Consider the following 22,492-nt stretch of genomic DNA (forward strand, 5'->3'; position numbering starts at 1 on the left):
AGCACTTGTTTTTTTAGCAGTGATTCATCCAGCCGGTGAATAAGCGGGGGGGGGGATGGATGCTTTCTTTGGAGAAGAAAAATTATACAAATAACCGTTTTTTTTTTTTGGGGGGGGGGGGCTATAAGGTGGGGGGAGGGGCGGTAGGATCGGCCCGTGGATAGTAACCACCAATGAACCCCTAGGTAAATAAGTATAGATGCTAGTTCTTTCCAAACCGATATTGAAAAATCCGAATTTAATGGTTCTCGGGCAAATTTTGCTCAAGAACCATATGATCTGGGTCATAGACCAGTTGTTAGTTTTATTTTGGGTGTTCAGTCAAATTTGACATTTTACGCCTATTCTGGTTCTTTAGTTAAATCACACATTGGAATTAATTGTCGAATTGTAATAGTTCTCAGTCATACGAAAGGCAATACAAGCTTTTATATTCCCTTTAGAATTTATGATGTGTTTTGTGATTAAAAAAAAAAAATCATAAATATTTGTATTTCCGTTCGCCAACTCTGCAGTAAATTTTACCAAACTATCCGATGTACCTTAATTTTGTGCCCATTTTTCTTCTTTCAATACTTGAAGAAAATGATAAATTTCTGAAGAAAAGAAATGGTTATTAATTTTAATTTATCATGCATCCCCCCCCCCCATGTGATGGCCACAGGGTATGGGATGATAACCTAAATGTTGGAAAAATTTGACCAACGTCATTGATTTACCCAATAAAACATTGAGCAATATGCATATTGCTAAACTTTGTTAGGCCCAGGGTAAACAATAACCACTGATCATTTGATGTTCGACCGACCGACCAATATCTTTATCCAATAGTTTTACTTTGTATCAGATTCAGATTGGATACGATTTCGGCTTCATCGACTTTTCTTTTCTTTTAACCCTTTGCCTACGGGAACCGGGTTGTTCTTGTACTAAGCCAATGGGAATGACAGGATTCAGTAGTCAAAGAGTTAACCAACTATCACATGCCCATGGGCAATACTTATTTACCACACTTGATGACAATAATTGAAAATATTGGGCAACTAATTATCCCAGACCCTACTTTATCAAGTAGGCTATACTCTGTTGGTAAATATATGCCCATTTCTAAGGTGAAGATATTAAGTCTTCAGCTGAATTGGTTAAAATAGCTTAGAAAATTGCAAATTTTTAACCAACCAGTGTTAATTTACCCTATTATATTTTAAGAGTTTATAATTATGTATAGGATCCCTATGTACAGCTCTTTATCTTGATCCCTATTTCCTTAAAAAGAATAATAAAGAAGATCAATCTAAAGTTAGAGACCTGAGGCTTATATTTTTTAGATTTGGGGACACATTGGAAAAAAAGAAGAAGGAGGAGAAGGAGGAGGAGGACTCGGAGCTATAGCCTGGAGGAGCCTATAGGAGGAGGAAGAAAATGACTCGGAAGAAGAAAACGACATCATCCTAGTGGACCATAATACCAACTGTGCGATTCTGATGGAAAAAAAACAAGTCTCGAAGACCTACGTCTTGCCTCACCGATCCTTTTCCAATGTTGGGGAGAGCATCAAAATGTAAAATGTCAACAGCCTATTACAAGTTTAGCCTGCGCCTGGGAACCCCCTCCAGATTCACACTTGCACTGCGCATGCGCGGCACTTCTAAGTCGACAGCTTAGCTAAGCTGATAAAAGTAGAAGAAAGTCAAAGTTTGCCTCGATTATTCAGGTTATATACCTCAAAACCTAAAAGATTATAGAAAGCAGAAGTATGGCAGAAGGCGAAGAGGATGATTACATGTCAGATAGCTTTCTTGTAGAAAGGTGAGCTTATTGTTACCTGGATTTTAGTAGTAAATGCCCCACACGTTTACATTTGTGTAAGCAAAACATCTTATATTGCAGAATTAAGATAAATAATTAACACACGTAGCCGTAGGAGCATCACTATCCGGGCTGTGTAGTAAAAGCTTTGCTTTTGATTCTCACCATTTCAAACACCACTGTCCAAAACTCAACTGATTTCACTCAAAATTGATACTTTAGTGACAATTGATGACACCTAAATAGCAGTAGAAAATACTTTTTAAAAAAAACTTACTAGGGGGTCTAGGTCTAGACTAGTCTAGGTCTAGGTCTAGATCTAGACTGATGTAATAAAAAGAATAATTTAAAAACTCAAATTGTAAGTCTACTGTCAAACTTTGCTTACAGCCGCATCGGCATGATTGTGTGCAGTCTATGCAATATTGTGTGGTGTGTATATTTGTGTATAGGTCTAATAATACCTGCCTCGAGCTCGGCCCTCACAGCAAGTATGCAATGCTAGAGGTCAATACGCATTAGCATTGACTCTCTTGCTGGAGTGAGATAATAACATGTAATTAATAGACCTCTACGTAAGTCAGAAAGTGGGGTCTAATATAAAAAGAGACTTCATTTCACTTAGCATTATGTTTCATGAATTCATCATTATCATTAGTATTATTCGTGCATATCAAGAAGAGACAAGACATCAATAATATAGTGTAGGTAACTTCACTTGAACATCCCCTGGGATGGGCATACATGTTAAATGTAGGAGCAGTTTTAATGAAGCTATTGCTTCTTCCTATTCTTCCTTGTCACATTCTTGTTAAATTACAGCAAGGAAACAAAACCACGGCAGCTAGCATGGGGGAAGACGGCTCGTCTAAATAAAATGCATGCCAAGATCAAGGCAACTACCGAAAAGAACAAATCGAAATTTATACCAATGAAGGTGCGTGAAGAAGAGCAGAGGCAAAAAGGTCTTAATAGTGCAATATCAACACAGAGCAAAGGGTTTGCTATGCTGCAGAAGATGGGCTACAAACAAGGCACAGGACTTGGAAAGACAGGTTAGTTCTGTATCATGTCAGTATGTTACAAACTTAAAACAGAAATATTTTGCTTTGTTCACGTTGTTATTTTTATTGTTAGTATGTGACTATTATGTAAATTATTTACCACTCAAGGTACCAGCTGGATCATGACAACTGAAGTCAAATTAAAGGATATTTTCATAAGTACAGATATTGCCTGTTCATATTATTATCTGAAGCATACACATGAAGAATTAATAATGCTCTTTTGGATATTTGGTGCCCTTTTTATTGAGATGTTTATTATTGTTTTAATTTTGCAGGTAGTGGAAGAGCAGAACCAGTGGGCATTGAAATAAAGACAGGTAAGAAGATTATGTTTTGACACTGCTTTCTGATGATTCACCTCTGGAATAAAGTTCTTCAAATTTTGTATTCATCATTTATTTGTTGCAACAATTGGTTGGATTTCATCAACACTTTTGTGTGGATTCTGGCACTTATAATCTTATGTATTGTCTTGTAAAATGTCTCAATTTCAGTTACTGCTGATTTGATATACTTTAATTCAAAGAGTTTTGATGGAAAAGAGTTGAGAAAATTTCTTATTTTTAAAAGTTTGAATGAAGAGACCCTGTCAGATCAATATTGGGCCAAAAGCACTACATGTACATAAATCTATCTGGTTTTTGAAAAAGTCATGTTACTGGGATATGAAAAATGTCTCCTTTTTTTGCCCTTTAAATGTAACCTTTCAGGCAGAGGAGGACTTGGCCAGGAAAAAGAGCTTAAGAGGAAACAAGAAGAGATGGCAAAAATGAGGGAAGTAATGGCCCACAAGAGAGCCAAGATGGCCGTTCATCGCAAGGGAAACTTCCTCCAACAGATGAGCGAGAGATTCTCAGAGAAGGAGGTGCAGAAGGATCTATACAACAGTCAAAAGGCCTGTGCACATCTTGATCATGTACAGGTAGAATACACAATGCTAAATGTTTCTTTGACTAATTGTGTTTGTATCAGAGAAGTGTAGGAAAAACATTTTGAAATAAATTGAGGCTGTTTAGGCATTTTCCATTCAGTTACTATTAAACATTTATAAAGTTTTTAAATTAACAGTACAAGTCTATAACAGAGTTTGAGAAATTAGATTCAACTAATCTGATCTGGACTAATATTTTGTCTGCCCAGAATTTTTTTTTCATTCGTTCATACCATAAAAATAGTTTTTTGTTAACATGCACAACCCAGCATGCATGTAGTAGAAAGGTTTCCCCTTTTTGGATCGTTTGTGTATGTGACTCACTAGATCACCTTATTAAATTGATATTTATCATTCATTACAGGGTTTAAGTGAACCAGAGGTTATTTGGTACTGGCCAAAAAAGATGCTACCAGAAGATGAAGTCGAGAATGAAGAAGAGGAAGAAGAAGAAGAAGAGAAAGAGGAAGAAGAGCAAGAGGAAGAAAAGGAGAAAGAGGCAGATGAATTATCAGTGAGTTTTGTTTTCCTTGTAAACAATGATATCTTCTCTTATGTTGTATGGTTTGCCCAACATTATTGATGGGTGACAATATCTTACAATCATTTTTTTTCTCCAAATCCAATATTCCCAATAATTGACCTAATATACTCAACATCCACACTATTATTATTACATATTTCTCCTTTACCAATATTCAAAGTCATGAAATTCATACTTCACTGACATCAGAATTGTCAGCATCACAAACATCATTTCAGCCATTTTATCATCACCACCATTACCATTTGTTATATTCAGGATATCATCAGCTTCATCATCATTTAGGCTTGATTTTGACATCATCAAAATCATCATCTTGTCACCAGTTATTTATTATCTACAATTATTGTAAGCTCCTTTATAATTTCAGCCATGATTTTACCATCACTACAATGTCATGATTATAATTTTTATCAAAGCAACATTCTTTTCAGATGCATTATACAAATCTTATATCTTCAGTCTTTCTTGTATGTCTCATTTTGATTGAAAAGTTTTGTTATTTTCCTTGTTTGAAATGTGTTTAGAATTCGGATAAACTGAGTGAGCTAACCCAATACTTGAGGACACAGCACCGATACTGCGTTTGGTGTGGCACTGCATTCAATGGTAAGTGTGATGTTATTTTGCATTTGCCATCGTAGCACGCAAGAAAAAATTCTGTGCTTCGTACAAAATAGACATTCTTCATTATATGACTGGTCATTTGGAAAAGTTCACAGCAAATGCAAATTACGTTCTGTTTCCCTATTTTAAAAATTGTGTACATGCATTGTGAAATCATGAGTGCTATTGCATACAAAACTTGGGTCATTACAAATTTACAATAAATAATGTAATGTCACATAAAAGGTTTTGTTAAATAACAAATTCAATAAATTTAAAAGATTTACTATCTACTAGCTTTGCTAAGGTAATGATTCTACATCATATTTTTTGTCTTCTTCTCCAATTGGGATAGTAATAATGTTTTTTTGACCCGTCATCATTTTGAATGTAGACTTTATTGGGAAAGAAATAGTTTATATAAAGCTTCCAGACACTAATATTCACATTTCCTGTTGTTTTATATTTCTATGTGTGTCATTACATTAAGTGACAAGTCTCTGTACACATGAAATATTGTTTGATTGTAAAAAAAATCTTAGATATTTAGAAACAGCTTTAGCAATTTTTGACAATTTATTTTACATTTTAATTATGTACACAGCACATCTCTTGTTCTTAACCTCTCATCAACAGATGACAAAGATTTGGAAGAAAACTGCCCAGGAAACAATGCTGATGTACATAGATAACACAGAACAGAGGAATCCATCAATTCTATTTATTACATATGCCCTGGTCCAGTGTTTGTCCATTTCTACTGTCACTGCACTTTAACAAACAGTGATAGAATACTGACAGCTGTTGGAAGCTTCTGAAAGACAAACATGTGGCAGATGATTGGGATGCTGACTTGAATGAAGCCAGTAGGATAATTTATGCATGTATGGTCATGCCTAGACAATATATTACCAAGGCTAAACACAATCAGGGGTTTGGTATGTGATCGACCCCTGAAAGTTCCTCTGGAACTTCTGAAATGTTAAATAGTGCCTGGTGCACATTGACCCTAATGTTCTGCTCGGGACTCCAAGAGTGCAAGTTTCTGTGATGTATAGAACCAAATCAAAGAATCAATTGTAAAACTATACCGTACACATGTTTGATGCATAATGACCATTGAACACTGATGAAGAAAACAAAAACAAGTATATGTTAAGTGATAGGAAAGATGTAATCTTTCTTTTTAATTATTTATATTTCAAATCTTTTTTACAAAATATTTTGGGAAAACATTGTAAACATGTAAATGGTGTAAAAGCAGACGATTTCTAGATATTTAACATAAATGCAATAGTAAAATACATAATTTTCAATTTACATACCGGGTAATTGAGGTATGGTATCTGTACTTTGAAGAGGAGTATCCCTTTTGCCTGCCTAAATAGTCCCCACCTGAATTATGGAGGGATCAAGGAAATTACAGAAGTACTAAACACCATAGAAAAACAACTGACCAGCAAAATTATAATGTTGATTACAAGTTATAACAGTGTTATTTACAATGGGGTCTCACCATCAGCCCACCATAGAATGATATATGTATACCGTAGATACAATTTCATATTTACCCTCAGAATACATGCCACGTATAGTGGGTCTTGAAGTATAATGGGCTAACCAGCAGAGTTCAATAATTGATGTTGGGTATCAAAATCACACATTGTCTAACAAAAAGTACCCAGTAATCAGACCCCTTGTTGATGGAAATAAAAACATGATGACTCCAGCACTTAGTTTGACCCAATGATCTTTCTGTTTTCAAACTGGAGGTATTGGCCATCACTTTTGTTATTTGTTTAAAGTGCATTTATTATTACATTCACCTCATATACATGTTATACAATTTGTAAATTGTCTCATGATTGCCAAACATAGCTTAAATACATGTATATGTTCATGTACACACATGATAATGGGCTGACATCATCTCTCTGGTGTATACTGATTTGAAACTTCCTTCGGTTCAAGGCCTTGAAGCTCTCGAAACCTTCGCTGCTGGATCATCATTTTCGCACGGGTATATCTGCAGTAGGTGCTGTAAAATATGGAAAAAAGTAACCCACCTTAATGTTTTTGGAGAGAAATCAAATACAAATATTTGATTTTAAATGTCTGAAATTGTATTTGGAAATTGATTTAAATGCTTTTCTATGTGCTTTAAACAAAAAAATCAACATTGTACATCGTCCAGGATATGCAAATGTGTAATGCATTGTGTATTTAAAGAAGTAGGCAGTTTGGATCGGTTCTTAGAGTCACTGGGACCAGCAATAGGGATATTGCACGTCCTGATATTAGAATATGTTCAATATATTCAATAGAGCCATTATATGCATAGATGTGACAATACAAGAGAAAGAAAATACTTTTATCTGCAAAACACATTTATTTATCTTTGTGGGTAGTTTTGGACTTGCCACCTTCCTGCCTGTAAAAATTTGGACAAATAATCTGTCATTTTATTTGAAAATTGAATAGTACCTATAATTATATAAATATTTTTTTGGATAACGTTATCATTATCCAGAAAATAAAATGCACTATATATGTACATGTAGGCATTAACATCCATACATGTACGTGTCCCAGATTTTCAGTAAACAACCATTCATTGAATAAGATTTCACAGAAAAATACAATTTTCTTAATGTTACTAAAATGTCATAGGAATGAGGTGAAAACTTACAAAGAACCCAAGGTGACGGCCACCAACGAAAGGATACCCATATCTGTTGAGCGCTTCACTCGACCTATATTCATGAAATTACAAAAAATAATTAATACCTGAAGTAGGGGAAGTGGGGGAAAAGGAATTAATAACAAGTTTGAGAAGCTTTCCTTGCTAGGCACTTTAAAATTTGTCGGTGCAAAAATAAGAATAAGTATGTGTGCAAAAGGTCCTTGACCTGATGATAGAATAAGAACGTTCTGTTGGCTGGAGATGTAAAATGGCAGTTTATTACCCAAGCAATATAAAGTTTTTATAAACATAGGAAAAGTCTCAGGAGTGACAAAAGGATTAATAGCTGCCTAACTAATGAGGGTCTTTCAGCTATTTTGTCCACTATTTGGGGACATTAACAGTGCTAAAATAAATCCAAGCCTATCTGAAATTTCAGTTATAAAGTGAATCTGTAAATTCATATTTTTCATATTATATTCATATTGAAAGAATATGTGAGACATGAAATACAACATTTTAAAAGTGTTGCAATTAAGTAATATTGTAATTATGATGATAAAAAAATAAGATTACAATTACTGCATGTTCTGAAATACTTTTCCTAAAGTTAGTTGGTTCTTTGTAAAAAGATCACTTTCTTTGATAAAAATGAGTGATCTTAATCCAAGCCTATTTGTTTTTTCCTTTATAACTTACTTGTAAGGAGAAATGTTACCAGTCCAACACTAAACCCTCCTCCTACGCCATATAGGAGGGCAGTCCTCATGCAAGGTACTCTGTGAATCTCTCCGGTTACACGAGACAACAAAGATTCCTGAAGAAAAAATTATAATTAGGGGTAACTTAGTAAAATTGCTCACAGTAACATAAACTTTGTTGCTGGAGCATGTGTCGAAGAATTGGTGATTAAAAATTATTATTTTTATTAACTTAACAATGCTTAATAATACACCTCTTCATGGTTAAGGCCGCCATTTTAATATGCGCGTAAACATTGCGTCATCAATGTTTTCAGATGCACATGTATATTGTTGCGTTACTGCCTGTGCTGTGCGCCAGGCGCGGATCCAGGGGGGGGGCCGAGCGGGCCTTGGCCCCCCCCGCAAAAAAAAAGAGAGAGAAAAAAGGAAAAGAAGAGAAAGGGAAAGAGGAGAGAAAGAGAAAGAAAGAAGAGGAAGAAGAAAAGAAAAGGGGGAAGAAGGAGATCGGGGGGCCGAAAGGGCTTTGCCTCCAGGCTGTTGACCCCCCCCCCCCCCCCCTAAAAAAACAAATAAGAGAGAAGGAAGGAAAGGGAAAGGAAAAGAGGAGATACTGGCGTACTGACGGGTAGGGGGGGGGGGGGGGGGGGGTTAGTGGAAATCAAATTCAAACGTGGTTTATTTCTAATTCCACAACGGTGGATTACAAATAATGCTGAAATGACATCATTTCCGAGATTTTTCCACACTTTTTAGTAAATTATACGTTTGTATGTGTTTGTTGGAAAATGACAAATTCCTAAATTTGCAGCCAGGCAAGAAATATGATTCTTGAGATTCCTACACGTCAGGGCCCGAGGTACGGTGGGGATCGGGAGCCTCGAGCTCCCCCCCCCCCTTCCCCCTCAGCATTTTTTTTGAAAAAGTAAATTAAAGAGAAATAAAATAGAATGAGAGCAAGAAAGAAAGAATAGTTAACTGCCAGTGTTGACAAATAATGAGGCATCAAAATATGCTCATCTGACCGTGATTAAATACCTAAAACCCCTAAGCTTCCGTGGGCTCTGCCCCCTGGATCCCACCAAGGGTCCTACGGCGGGCCCTTAGATGCTCATCTGAGGGTAATTTAATGCCTAAAACCCCTGATTTTGGGGGGCTCCGCCCCCGGACCCAACGCCAAATAGTCACCTGCCTGTGTCACGAAATAATAAGGTATACAAAAAAAAAAAGCTCATATGACCTTAATTAAACGCCTAAAACTTCTGAGTTTCCGGGGCCGGCTTCGCCGCCGCCCCAGACAAGGATTAACAATCGAGAACGGTAAAGCGAATCGTCTTTTTTCTCTCATAATCTTATGAAACGTGAAGCTTCCGCGCTTAGCGCGGGAGGGGGAACCTGAATTCAGACTAGGATTCAGAGGCGAGAACGGTAATACCAACCTTTTATGATTTAATAAAACGTAAAAGCTTCCGCGCTTCGCGCGGGATGGAGGGGGGGGGAACTTAATTCAGACGAGGATTATTTTCGAGAGCGGTACAACGAATCGTCTTCTTTCTCTGATGATTTAATGAAAATTAAAAGCTTCCGCGCTTTGCGCGGGAGGGGGGAACCTGAATTCAGACGAGGATTGAGAGTCGAGAACTGAACAGCAAATCGTCTTTTCTCTCTCATAATCTTATGAAACTTTAAAGCTTCAGCGCTTCGCGTGGGAGGGGGGGGGGGGACCTGAATTCAGACGAGGATTAAGAGTCGAGAACAGTACAACGAATCACCTTCTTTCTTCAATAGTTTAATGAAACGTAAAAGCTTCCGCGCTTCGCGCGGGAGGGGGAGAATCTAAATTCAGACGAGGATTAAGAGTCGAGAACTGTTCAGCCAATCGTCTTCTTTCTCTCATAATCTTATGAAACTTAAAAGCTTCCGCGCTTCGCGCGAGAGGGGGGGGGGGACCTGAATTCAGACGAGGATTAAGAGTCGAGAACTGTACAGCGAATCGTCTTCTTTCTCTAATGATTTAATGAAACGTAAAAGCTTCCGCGCTTCGCGCGGAGGGGGGGGGGAGGGAACTGAATTCAGACGAGGATTAAGATTCGAGAACGGTACAACGAACCGTCTTCTTTCTTTTATAGTTTAATGAAACGTCAAAGCTTCCGCGCTTCGCGCAGGAGGGGGAGAGGGGGAGAGGGGGAGGGAACTGAATCTAGACAAGGATTAAGAGTCGAGAACGGTACAACGAATCGTCTTCTTTCTCTTATGATTTAATGAATCGTAAAAGCTTCTACGCTTCGCGCGGAAGGGGTAAACTGAATTCAGACGAGGATTAAGAGTCGAGAACTGTACAACGAATTGTTTTGTTTCTCTAATGATTTAATGAAACATAAAAGCTTCCGCGCGAAGCGCGGGGGGGGGGGGGAGAATCTAAATTCAGACAAGGATTATTTTCGAAAACGGTACAACGAATCGTCTATTATCTCTAATGATTTAAGGAAACTTAAAGTGGGGGGGGGGGGGGAACCTGAATTCAGACAAGGATTAAGAGTCGAGAACGGTACAACGAATCGTCTTCTTTCTCTTATGATTTAATGAATCGTAAAAGCTTCTACGCTTCGCGCGGAAGGGGTAAACTGAATTCAGACGAGGATTAAGAGTCGAGAACTGTACAACGAATCGTTTTGTTTCTCTAATGATTTATTGAAACGTAAAAGCTTCCGCGCTTCGCGCGGGAGGGGGGGGGGAGAATCTCAATTCAGACGAGGATTATTTTCGAAAACGGTACAACGAATCGTTTTGTTTCTCTAATGATTTAAGGAAACTTAAAAGCTTCCGCGCTTCGCGCGATAAGCAAGGGGGGGGGGGGACCTGAATTCAGACGAGAATTTAGAGTTGAGAACTTTACAACGAATCGTTTTCTTTCTCTAATAATTTAATAAATCCTAAAATTTTTCGCGCGTCGCGCGAGAGGGGAAAAACTAAATTCAGACGAGAATTATTTTCGAGAACTGTACAACGAATCGTTTTGTTTCTCTAATGATTCAATGAAACGTAACAGCTTCCGCGCTTCGCGCGGGAGAATCTAAATTCAGACGAGGATTATTTTCGATAACGGTACAACAAATCGTTTTGTTTCTCTAATGATTTAAGGAAACTTAAAAGCTTCCACGCTTCGCGCGATAAGCGAGGGGGGGGGGAACCTGAATTCAGACGAGAATTTAGAGTTGAGAACTCTACAACGAATCGTTTTCTTTCTCTAATAATTTAATAAATCCTAAAATTTTCCGAGCGTCGCGCGAGAGGGGAAAAACTAAATTCAGACGAGCATTATTTTCGAGAACTGTACAACGAATCGTTTTGTTTCTCTAATGATTCAATGAAACGTAACAGCTTCCGCGCTTCGCGCGGGAGGGGGGGGGGAGAATCTAAATTCAGACGAGGATTATTTTCGAAAACTGTACAACGGATCGTTTTGTTTCTCTAATGATTTAAGGAAACTTAAAAGCTTCCGCGCTTCGCGCGATAGGGGGGGGAACCTGAATTCAGAAGAGAATTTAGAGTTGAGAACTCTACAACGAATCGTTTTCTTTCTCTAATAATTTAATAAACCCTAAAATTTTCCGCGCTTCGCGCGAGAGGGGAAAAACTCAATTCAGACGAGATTTATTTTCGAGAACGGTACAACGAACCGTCTTCTTTTTCTAATAATTAAATGAAACGTCAAAGCTTCCGCGTTTCGCGGAGGAGGGAGGGGGAAATTCGCCCCTCCCTGCACCGACCCCCCCCCCCCCGCATCACGTCACTGTTGGTCACCATTACGTACCAATATTTGGCTCGCATAATTTCAAATTTGGGCCCCCCCCCTAAGAAATCCTGGATCCGCGCCTGCTGTGCGCTTACATCATATTTGCATGGGCGCCATCTTACATCTACATCTAAGGTGGTACTGGACAGGACCAATTGGTATATACGTCCAGATTTCCGTGGCATCGCAAACTGTCAACAAACATCACAACTGATGCAAAGTTCAAAAAAACAAAATAATAAGGTGCTCATAAAATGAGTGGGTTGTAGACATCATCTAATTTATAGATGAAGTAGAGCCACATTGACGCTCTATCCCGCCTGTGTACAGCTGGGCTGAGTGGTCATTCTGCATGTAGCTCCACACTTTGGTATTGAAGGACTTGGCCGATGTTGACTCTTTGATGATGGTGGCTGGTAGTCGATTCCATTGCTGAATGGTACGAGGATAGAAGCTGTTCTTGTATGCTTCGGTCCTGGCAGAGTAGTTGATGTACTGGCTTGGTCTCTGACTACGGGTGACTGGTCTGTTGGGGTTGTTGGCGACTGGGATAAACTTCTCTGGGATGGTAATCGGGAGTTCATGAGAGTTGATCTTGAACAGCATGGTAAGACGTGCAACTGTCCTCCTATCTTGAAGTGAAGGCCACTTCAGCTCCTGCAGCATCTGGCTGACGCTAGCTGTAGGCTGATAGTTCCCTTTCACAAAACGGGCAGCTTTCCTTTGCACTGATTCAAGGGCTGAAATGTGTTTCTGGAAGTAGGGATCCCATGCTGTACACGAATACTCCAAGATTGGCCGTACCAGGGAAGTATAAGCCTGCTGCTTGATCTTCTCAGGACACTTGTAAAGATTCCGTTGAAGGAAGTTGAGCGATTTCCGGGCTTTGCTTGTGACATTGTTGATATGTACACCCCAGTCCATCTTGGAAGAGAATTCCACGCCAAGGTATGGGTGATTGTCAACTTGCTGCAGATCAGCCCCTCTCATGCTGTATGTTGTCTCAATACTGCGACGTTTCTTGGTGATACGGAGTAGGGAGCACTTTGCAGGGTTGAATCTCATCTGCCAATCAAGGGACCATTTTGATAGGGTGTCAAGATCCTCTTGAAGAAGTGCAGCATCCTGTTCAGACTGGATTTCTCTGTAGATGAGGCAGTCATCTGCGAACAGTCTGATGGAGGACGAGATATTAGTAGTGATGTCATTAATGTACAGTATGAAGAGGAGTGGGCCTAACACGGTACCCTGGGGAACACCGGAGTCCACAGACACGTCAGATGATCTCTCGCCATCAACTACAACAGCCTGTGTACGATTGGTTAGCCAGTTCTGGATCCAGTTGTAAGTAGATCCCTGAATGCCATAATGATCCAGTTTGTACAGTAGCCTCCTGTGGGCTACAACATCGAAGGCTTTCGAGAAGTCAAGAATCAAGCAGTCGAGTTGTTTCTTCTCATCGATGCAACTGTTGAGATCCTCCAAGGTTGCCAACAGCTGAGTTTCACAGCTGTGATGTTTCCTAAAGCCGTGCTGGCAGTCAGTCAGGATGTTGTGCAGATCAAGATGACCTCGGATGGTACTTGAGAGGATGTGTTCTAGCATCTTGCATACTATACAAGTTAGGGATACCGGCCTATAGTTAGATGGCTTGCTTCTATCGCCTTTTTTGAAGACTGCCGTTATTATGTTCTTATAAAAGACCAGTTGGAGAGCTTTGATTGAACTAATAAGTTGTATAGCTTTATTGAGTCTCTATGTCAGTCAGACATCTTTGTAGGCATCTCTTCTACAAGTACTCATTGTTTCATAACATGACCTGGCATGAGTCATGGGTTGCAGGTCATTCTATATTTAGTTATACATGCTAGTCTGTATTTGCAGACTCTGTTAAACTACATGTAGCTATCACTACACCTCCCTTCTTTAAAAGAGGTTTACATATACATATATAAAACTTCTTAAACTGTATACAGAGTGACAGGGTGGACTACCTGTACACTCGCGACTGTACTAGGGCATTATTCTGTCCCTTAAAGCTGGAGTACTGTCGCTTTCAAATATATAACTTATTACGCGACAGTCCATATCTTTCAAGGTTGCGATTCGCGAAACTGGAATTCTCCGTTGAGGTTGAGTGATATCTGTTGATTTTTGTAATCAAAGTGACTGATTAAATCGGTTATATTTTTAAACTTTAACATGCAAATATATATCATGCTCATGCAATCCTGCAGTTATGTTTTAAAGTCCAAGTTGAACTCTGTAACTATAAACTATTTACAAAACGCGAAAGTCTTTCTCTGTAGTTCGCTTCATTTATTTACAAGTTCAAGCGATCTGGCGGTTTAATAACTCGTCCGCTTCTGGTTCTGGTTGATGACGTAGTTGAGCTTTCTTCAGATGCTGGTTGCTCTGTAGCTTCTGCAGTGTCATCTAGCTCGAAGTCATCCTGTGTTGGTAGTGGAATAGACTTGGCTTGTTGTTGACGTGGGACTGGCCTGAGGTGACGTCTGTTTCTGCGACGCATCTCTCCTGTTTCTGTCTCGATCTGGTATGATCTGTTTCGATCCTGGACAGACCTGACAATACCACGTTTCGACCAGGTGTTGGTTTTCATGTCTTGGAGTATGACATGTTCTCCAGGCTTTAGCTTTGACAAGTCTCGAGCATGTTTGTCGAATCGCTCTTTTTGCTTCACCTTATGATCCTCCTTTCTTCCCCTCACTGATCGAGTATTGACCTGTTGGTTGTCGAGTAAACTGTCAAGCATGGGGAGATTCGATCGAAGTCGACGATTGTAGAGGAGTTCTGCCGGAGACTTTCCGCATGCTAGTGGTGAACTGCGATAGACTTGTAGAGCCCTGTGGATACCCTGTCCACTGTGCTGTGACTTCAATATGAGTTTTTTGACAATCTTCACAGCATTCTCTGCGAGGCCATTGGATTGCGGATAATATGGACTCGATGTAGTATGGTGAAAATCCCATTCTTTTGCAAAGCTCTGGAACTCACGGCTTGCAAATTGAGGACCATTATCCGACATCAGCTCACATGGCGTTCCATGGCGAGCAAATACTGCTTTCATGTGGTTGATCACGGCCTTGCTACTAGTAGAAGTCATAGTACATACTTCAATGAACTGTGAATAGTAGTCGACGATGACCATGTACTCTCTATTGTTCAGCGTGAACAAATCAACAGCAACTTTTTCCCACGGGCGGTTCGGCACGTCATGAGGATGTAGACTTTCAGCTTGCTGTTTTGGTCTGTACATTAGGCATGAAGTACAACTTTGGACCATTTCAGTGATGTCTGTGTTGATTCTGGGCCAATAGATGACTTCTCTAGCACGTTTTTTACACTTCTCGATGCCTAAGTGTCCTTCATGGATTTTGTTTAGCATGAACCTTCTCATAGTAGTGGGAACCACTATTTTGCTGCCTTTGAAGATGATGCCATCTGCTTCAGAGAGTTCACTCCTGATGTTCCAGTATTCCCTGACTCTTACTGGACATTGCTGCTTCGTTTCCGGCCAACCATCTCTGATGATGCCTAACAGCTCTTGCAGTTGATCATCTTTCTTTGTCTCTTCGACAATCTGATTTCGTTTGTTCGATGTAACTGGCATGCTCTTGACAATAGCATCTACGTAGACTCTGATATCCTCCTCAGTTTCAGCATTCAACTCAGCCTTTGGATCTACTGCTCTGGACAATGTATCAGCAGTATACATGTACTTTCCAGGCGTGTACAAGACCTTGAGATCATATCTCTGTACCCTGATGAGTAACCTTTGAATGCGTAGGGGACAGTCACCCAGTGACTTTACAAACAGTGGAATAAGTGGCTTGTGATCAGTCTCCACTTCTACTTGTTGTCCATAGATGTATTGATGGAATCTTTCACATGTGTATGTGATTGCCAGCAATTCTTTCTCGATTTGTGCATATCTAGTCTCTGCATCAGTCATTGATCTAGATGCATATGCGATCGGAACCCAATCTTGATCATATTGCTGTAGTAGCACTGCACCAATACCATCCTTTGATGCGTCTGCTGACAGCTTGGTTGGTTTCTTGCTGTCATAGAAATGTAGGACTGGCTCTTGTATCAGAGCTTGTTTCAGCTGATTCCATGCATCCTCTTGTGCATGATCCCATGTCCATACATTCTTTTTGTCTAGTAGATGTCTCAGCGCTGCTGACTTGGTCGACAGATCTGGAATGAACTTCCCTTGGTAATTGATCATACCCAAGAACCGTTGGACATCTTTCCGACATTTTGGTCTCTCAATGTTCAAGATAGCAGACACTTTCTTTGGATCAGGTTGAACTCCTTGATCACTGATCAAGTCACCAATGAATGTGAGCTTCTTGACATTGAACTCGCATTTGTCTTTGTTCAACTTGAGATTCATTTTTCTCACAATGCTGAGAACCTCTCTCAATCTGTCATCATGCTCCTGTTGGGTAGTTCCCCATACAATCACATCATCCATCATTGTGTTAACTCCCGGAATGTGTGCAAACAGTTGGTGCACTATCTTGTGATAGACTTCCGGAGCACTACAAATACCAAAAGGTAGTCTCAAGAACTTGTACCTTCCGTATGGCGTGATAAACGTACAAAGTTTGGAGCTTTCGTCATCTAGTTGGATCTGCCAAAAACCACTAGATGCATCTAACTTGCTGAAGTATTTGGCTCCTGCAAAATGTGCAGTTATTTCAGCTCTTGATGGCAATTGATAGTGTTCTCTTTTGATTGCTCGGTTCAGGTCTCTTGGATCTAGACAGACCCTGAGCTGACCGTTCTTTTTCATCACCACCACGAGAGAAGAAACCCAATCAGTTGGCTCATCAACTCGTGTGATTACGTCCATTCGTTCCATCTTATCTAACTCGTCTTTGAGTTTATCTTGAAGTGGAAATGGAACTTTGCGACATGCATGCTGAACAGGATGTGCGTCCTCTCTCAATGTGATGTGGTGTTTACCAGGAAGACAACCTAGACCTACAAACACATCTTGATAGTCTTGAACTACACTTTTACCCGTTCCGTGTTCAGTTTGTTTCTCAACATGATACACCCGTTTCACCAGATACAAGTCTTCACTCGTCCGTAATCCTAACAAAGGCTGACGATTTCCAGGAATGACTAGACACGGCACATTGCGTTTGATCCCTTTGTACTCAACTTGTACACAACAACGACCTTTGACCGGAATATCTGTCTCATAATAACCTGTCAACAACACTTTGGCTTTTTGTAGCTTTGGTTTTGGTTTCAATTTGTGAAATACTGTCTCAGGAAGAAGATTCGCCTGAGCACCAGTATCAACTTTGAAGTCAACCGGCTGGTTATTGACTAGTAGATTAACTGTCCATTCATCCTTGGATTCTTTTGATTCAACAGAGCAAATCATGAAACCCTCTGAATCTACCTCCAAGTGCTGCAGTTCATTGACCTTGGCTACTGGGGTTTTACAACATTTAGCAAAATGATTCTGCTTACCGCACTTCTTGCATGTTTGACCTTGTGCGGGACATTTGTCTTTGCTATGTCGGTTTCCGCACCTGCTACATGCATCACTTTTAGTACGACCTTGAGGTTCTGACCGTTTTGACTTTGAACCAGGAAATTTCTTCTTAGTCTTGCTGAAAGAATCTACCGGAATTGAGGCGTTTTCCCCTGCGGAACTCAACGCTTGTGCCTGCGTTCGAGTTTGTTCAGCCGCACGACATACTTGCAACGTTTTTAACCAATGTAAGATCATCTTGCCTCAACAAACGTTCTCTTAGACCATCGTCTAAAATACCACAGATAATTCTGTCCTGGATAAGACTCTCTTTCAACATGGAAAACTCACATGACTGAGCACGACTCCGCAATTCTGTTGCGTACTGATCAACACTCTCATGCACTAACTGAGATCTTGTGAAAAATCTATGTCTCTCATACGTTAGATTACGTTTCGGCATGCAATATTCCTCATATTTGTTCAATATTTTCTCAAGCTTCATGCTCTCACCCTCAGCAAATACAAACGTATTATACAATTCCAAGGCAGCATCGCCAATCACGTGTAGAAGCATTGATGTTTGTAACTTTTCATCTTTTTCAGACATTCCTGAGGCAACATTGTATAGAGTGAATTTCTGTTTAAATCTTCTCCAGTTCTCGGACATATTTCCCTTTAAGTCGAGTGGAGGAGGTTGACTGAGATTTGCCATTTTGTTTATTTTTTGTTTCTTAGCCTAGTGTAGTCACTCACATGAACAGCATAACAATTAGCTTTTTCTTTTTGTATCTTTGCAACAATTACTTTAAGCTCAACTATTAACTTTCACTGAGTTATTCTGTATGTTCATGTCCCATATATGTCACGCTTACTGCCCGTTATACTGGAACTGGCCCGGCACAGCTAGAACTATGCACTCCAATCCATACAACGACAGCGCTAACTATTATGGACATAACTACATTCACTGGACATACACTTAGACTCTAAGCCCTCTAGCTCTCATCATCTCTCACATCACAAAGAAGTGGATTGAACTGGCCTGATTTCAATGATTCCTCCATATATTTATACTGTAGGCTGGGTCGCTCAGCACAAACACTGGCTGCTAAGTTCTGACACCATATTATGTTCTTATAAAAGACCAGTTGGAGAGCTTTGATTGAACTAATAAGTTGTATAGCTTTATTGAGTCTCTATGTCAGTCAGACATCTTTGTAGGCATCTCTTCTACAAGTACTCATTGTTTCATAACATGACCTGGCATGAGTCATGGGTTGCAGGTCATTCTATATTTAGTTATACATGCTAGTCTGTATTTGCAGACTCTGTTAAACTACATGTAGCTATCACTACAGCCGTGACATTGGCTTGTCTCCAATCTTCAGGAACATCTCCGGTGTCAAGTGACTGCTGGAATATTACTTGCAACACTAGCGCTAAGATTGCAGAATGGTCTTTTAGGATTTTTGTTGGCACTTGGTCTGGTCCAACGGCTTTCCTAGGGTTGAGTGAGACAAGCAACTTTTCCACTCCAGCTACAGTAATTGAGATGTTAGGCATTACTGGAAAAGGACTTGGGCCTTTAGATGGCATGGACTCTGTGTCCTCTTCAGTGAAGACGGAGCGATATTGACGGGATAAGGCTTCTGCTTTCTCTTTAGCTGAGGTGACGACTTGGTTCTCAGAGACTAAGGATGCGATTCCCATGTTGTCTCTCTTCAAGGACTTAACATACTTCCACAGTTTCTTTGAACCGGCTTCCTTATCTTCAAACATACCATTGATGTAGTTGGTGTGGGATTCGTCAATCATCTTCTTGATGACAGATTGATAAGCAGTGTACTTCTCCCAATTCTTCTGTGTCTTATACTTCTTATAAGTATTGTATCTTCGCTTCCTTCGTTTCATTAGTCGCTTGATCTGTGGGGTCATCCAGGGTAAGTCGCAACCACCTTTCAGCCGCTTTGAAGGCACATTCTTGTCCATTATGGTCTTAATTTACAAGTAAACAACTTTGTTTCCTCGTCAATGAAAATGGCGCCCATATCTGCGCATGTGCACTCTTGTAACCATAAAAGGGTGTATAAGTCGGAAGTAATTCAGCTCCTGATCTCTCAGCTCGTACACTCACCGACTCGGTCACCGACTCGGTTTGAAAACAATAATCAAATCTAGATCTAGATCTACTATATAAAAAAGTCTGGTGTACGATACTAGAAATGGCGCTAGTGTAGCGAGGTATCCAAAATATAGCCTACTAAAACAGACCCCAAATTTCAGACCCCAAATTTTGTGGTCATCATTACCCTAACCCTAACCCTACCCTAACCCTAACCCTAGAACCCTAACCCTAACCCTAACCCTAACCCTAACCCTAACCCTAACCCTAGAGATAATGATAAACACGAAATTTGGGGTCTAAAATTTGAGGTCTGTTTTAGTAGGCTATATTTTGGATACCTTGCTACACTAGCGCCCTGGAGGCGACCTAGTACGTGTGCGTGACTGCGAGAGACAAAAACAAACACCAACAAAATATAAGAACCCCCCGCCGGCCCGCGAATTTTTTTTCCGTACTCGAGAGGGCAAATACCCCATGTGCGCATGCGCGTGGACTTGTGATTTCTCTGCTACTTCCCATACGAAATGTACATGGATCGCATGTACTGTGCACGATTCGCGTTCTACGAGTAAACGATGGCATAGTAGTCTTCAAACACAGACTCTGATTTGCCAGTTTGACAAAACAATTACGCATATATCGTGCGTAGCAATAGTACTAGTATTCAAGTCTGAGTAGTTGTATGATTCAGACATTTTAGTGCTTACAGAAATGCATCCCAAATTGAATAGCATGGTATAGTAGTCTGCAAGCACAGACGCTAATCGGACAGTTTGACAACATAGTGTCTTGAGTAGTGCTTTATATTCAAATATGTGTAGTTTTATGATTCAGACCCTACTGGTGCGTGTATCGGAAAGGCATCTCAACTTGCAGAGTGGCATAGTAGTCTGCAAGCACAGACGCTAATCTGACAGTTTGACAAAATAGTGTTATTCAAGTCTGAGTAGTTTTATGATTCAGACCCTACTGGTGCGTGAGAGAGAGAGAGAGAAAGAGAGAGAGATATGAGAGAGAGAGAGAGAGAGAGAGAGAAAGAGTGTGAGAGAGCAGTGGCACAATACATAGGCCTACCATGGGGTCTGGAATCATTAAACTACACAAACTTGCATAAAATCACTACTCATCAATACACAATATATTATTATGTCCTTGCAGACTACTATACTACACTCTACACATTGAGATGCATTTCTAACGCACGCACCAGTAGGGTCTGAATCATACATCTACGCAGACTTGAATAAAGTACTTCTCAGCACACTACTAGTATGTTGTCAAACTGTCAGATTAGCGTCTGTGCTTGCAGACTACTATACCATTCTATACAAGTTGGCGACTTGAATAAAGTACTTCTCAGCACACTACTAGTATGTTGTCAAACTGTCAGATTAGCGTCTGTGCTTGCAGACTACTATACCATTCTATACAAGTTGCAATGTATTTCCATATGCACTACTGGGTCTGAATCATACAACTACACAGACTTGAATAAGCACATCGCGACACATACGCATATTGATTTGTCAAACTGGCAAATCAGAGTCTGTGTTTGAAGACTACTATGCCATCGTTTACTCGTAGAACGCGAATCGTGCACAGTACATGCGAATACATGTACATTTCGTATGGGAAGTAGCAGAGAAATCATAAGTCCACGCGCATGCGCACATGGGATTTTTGCTCTCTCGAGTACGGAAAAAAAATTCGCCGCCGGCCCCCCCCCCCCCAAAAAAAAAATAGCTCGACTATTAAATGTCTAACATAAAATACATGGATGGGACTGGGTACAAAATTAAAAAATTATCCGAGTTGAGCCCTACGTGTTATCCCCTATTTACTAACAACATGATGTTCATAATCTGATACTCACACTTTTACTTTCGTCCTCGTCAATTCCAGCCATGATGCCAAGATATAACTTCTAAACAGGGTACGAATTGGGACGCTTTTAAAGACTGAAATAGGCCGGAAAGTTGCGTAATCTGACTACATAGAGTGTCGTAAAGCAAACAAATTGAAAAACAATTTTTACATAATCTATACCACTTTGTCGATATCACCAGCAGCTGTCGCGCATGCGCAATGAGAAGGTTCAGCAGTTCTGGGGCTCGTTCCTAGAAACCAACGACAAGACAGTCATAGCTTTATCCGCCAACTACGGAGATGTCTGTGATCTTCCCAGGGCATGTGAGTTAAAAGTCTCACCTCCCTGATCTTCCTAAACCGTTTCACGAAGAGCTTACTAGCTAGTATCTCGTGAGATCGATATTATCGGCGAGAAGAGGAGCCGAGAATTAGCCTTAGTCGCAATACCACCAGATTATTACAAAATTAATATTAGGGAAAATGCAATTATTTAAATGAATTAGTAATAAAAAAGATTAAAAATGATACCAAGAAATAAGAGATCCAATATACTTCCAAATTTGTGTAGATTAAACAATTGAAGTACTTGTAAAATATAATTGTGAGTTTTTCATTACATGACCAGTGAATCAGTTTTGTTGTTGAGATGGGCACCCCCCGAATATTTTCATTTGATAGTTTATAAAAATACACCCTTATATTATTCTTTGAAAAAATGCGATGTAATGAAATTTGTGTTCAATGTTTTTGGCGTCAGTACAATATAAAAATTACAAAACTTCAATATTTCAAACGTTAAAACATATGTTTAAACCATTCACTTTGCATAATTGAAAATAA

The 22,492-nt window shown here is 39.7% G+C and overlaps 2 protein-coding genes across 2 annotated transcripts; one reads left to right on the top strand and one right to left on the bottom strand.

The window, feature by feature from the left end:
- Positions 1-1,632: 1,632 nt before the first annotated feature.
- LOC575698 (G patch domain-containing protein 11) lies at positions 1,633-8,078 on the top strand. Its single transcript, XM_776084.4, has 7 exons — positions 1,633-1,809; positions 2,632-2,864; positions 3,152-3,193; positions 3,587-3,798; positions 4,172-4,321; positions 4,879-4,960; positions 5,594-8,078. Exons 1-7 carry the CDS (start codon positions 1,757-1,759, stop codon positions 5,647-5,649), a joined length of 828 nt encoding a protein of 275 aa, XP_781177.3. The 5' UTR covers positions 1,633-1,756; the 3' UTR covers positions 5,650-8,078.
- Positions 6,113-21,800, bottom strand: LOC753456 (cytochrome c oxidase assembly protein COX20, mitochondrial). The gene is made up of 4 exons (XM_030998980.1): positions 21,657-21,800; positions 8,340-8,457; positions 7,647-7,710; positions 6,113-6,995 (listed from the first exon to the last, which is right to left on the bottom strand). Exons 1-4 carry the CDS (start codon positions 21,687-21,689, stop codon positions 6,884-6,886), a joined length of 327 nt encoding a protein of 108 aa, XP_030854840.1. The 5' UTR covers positions 21,690-21,800; the 3' UTR covers positions 6,113-6,883.
- Between the last annotated feature and the right edge of the window lie 692 nt (positions 21,801-22,492).

Source organism: Strongylocentrotus purpuratus, unplaced genomic scaffold (genome assembly GCF_000002235.5).
Source record: "Strongylocentrotus purpuratus isolate Spur 01 unplaced genomic scaffold, Spur_5.0 spur5_scaffold_5, whole genome shotgun sequence".
Lineage (NCBI taxonomy): Eukaryota > Metazoa > Echinodermata > Echinoidea > Camarodonta > Strongylocentrotidae > Strongylocentrotus > Strongylocentrotus purpuratus.

Bases quoted from the DNA above. Each gene is read 5' to 3' on its own strand.
- LOC575698 (XM_776084.4), top strand. From the start codon at position 1,757: ATGGCAGAAGGCGAAGAGGATGATTACATGTCAGATAGCTTTCTTGTA. The intron at 2,865-3,151 runs GTTAGTTCTGTA...TTAATTTTGCAG, and splicing joins CACAGGACTTGGAAAGACAG to GTAGTGGAAGAGCAGAACCA. The intron at 3,194-3,586 runs GTAAGAAGATTA...GTAACCTTTCAG, and splicing joins GGGCATTGAAATAAAGACAG to GCAGAGGAGGACTTGGCCAG.
- LOC753456 (XM_030998980.1), bottom strand. From the start codon at position 21,689: ATGGCTGGAATTGACGAGGACGAAAGTAAAAGT. The intron at 8,458-21,656 runs GTGAGTATCAGA...TTTTTTCTTCAG, and splicing joins ACGAGGACGAAAGTAAAAGT to GAATCTTTGTTGTCTCGTGT. The intron at 6,996-7,646 runs GTAAGTTTTCAC...CATATTTTACAG, and splicing joins GCCGTCACCTTGGGTTCTTT to CACCTACTGCAGATATACCC.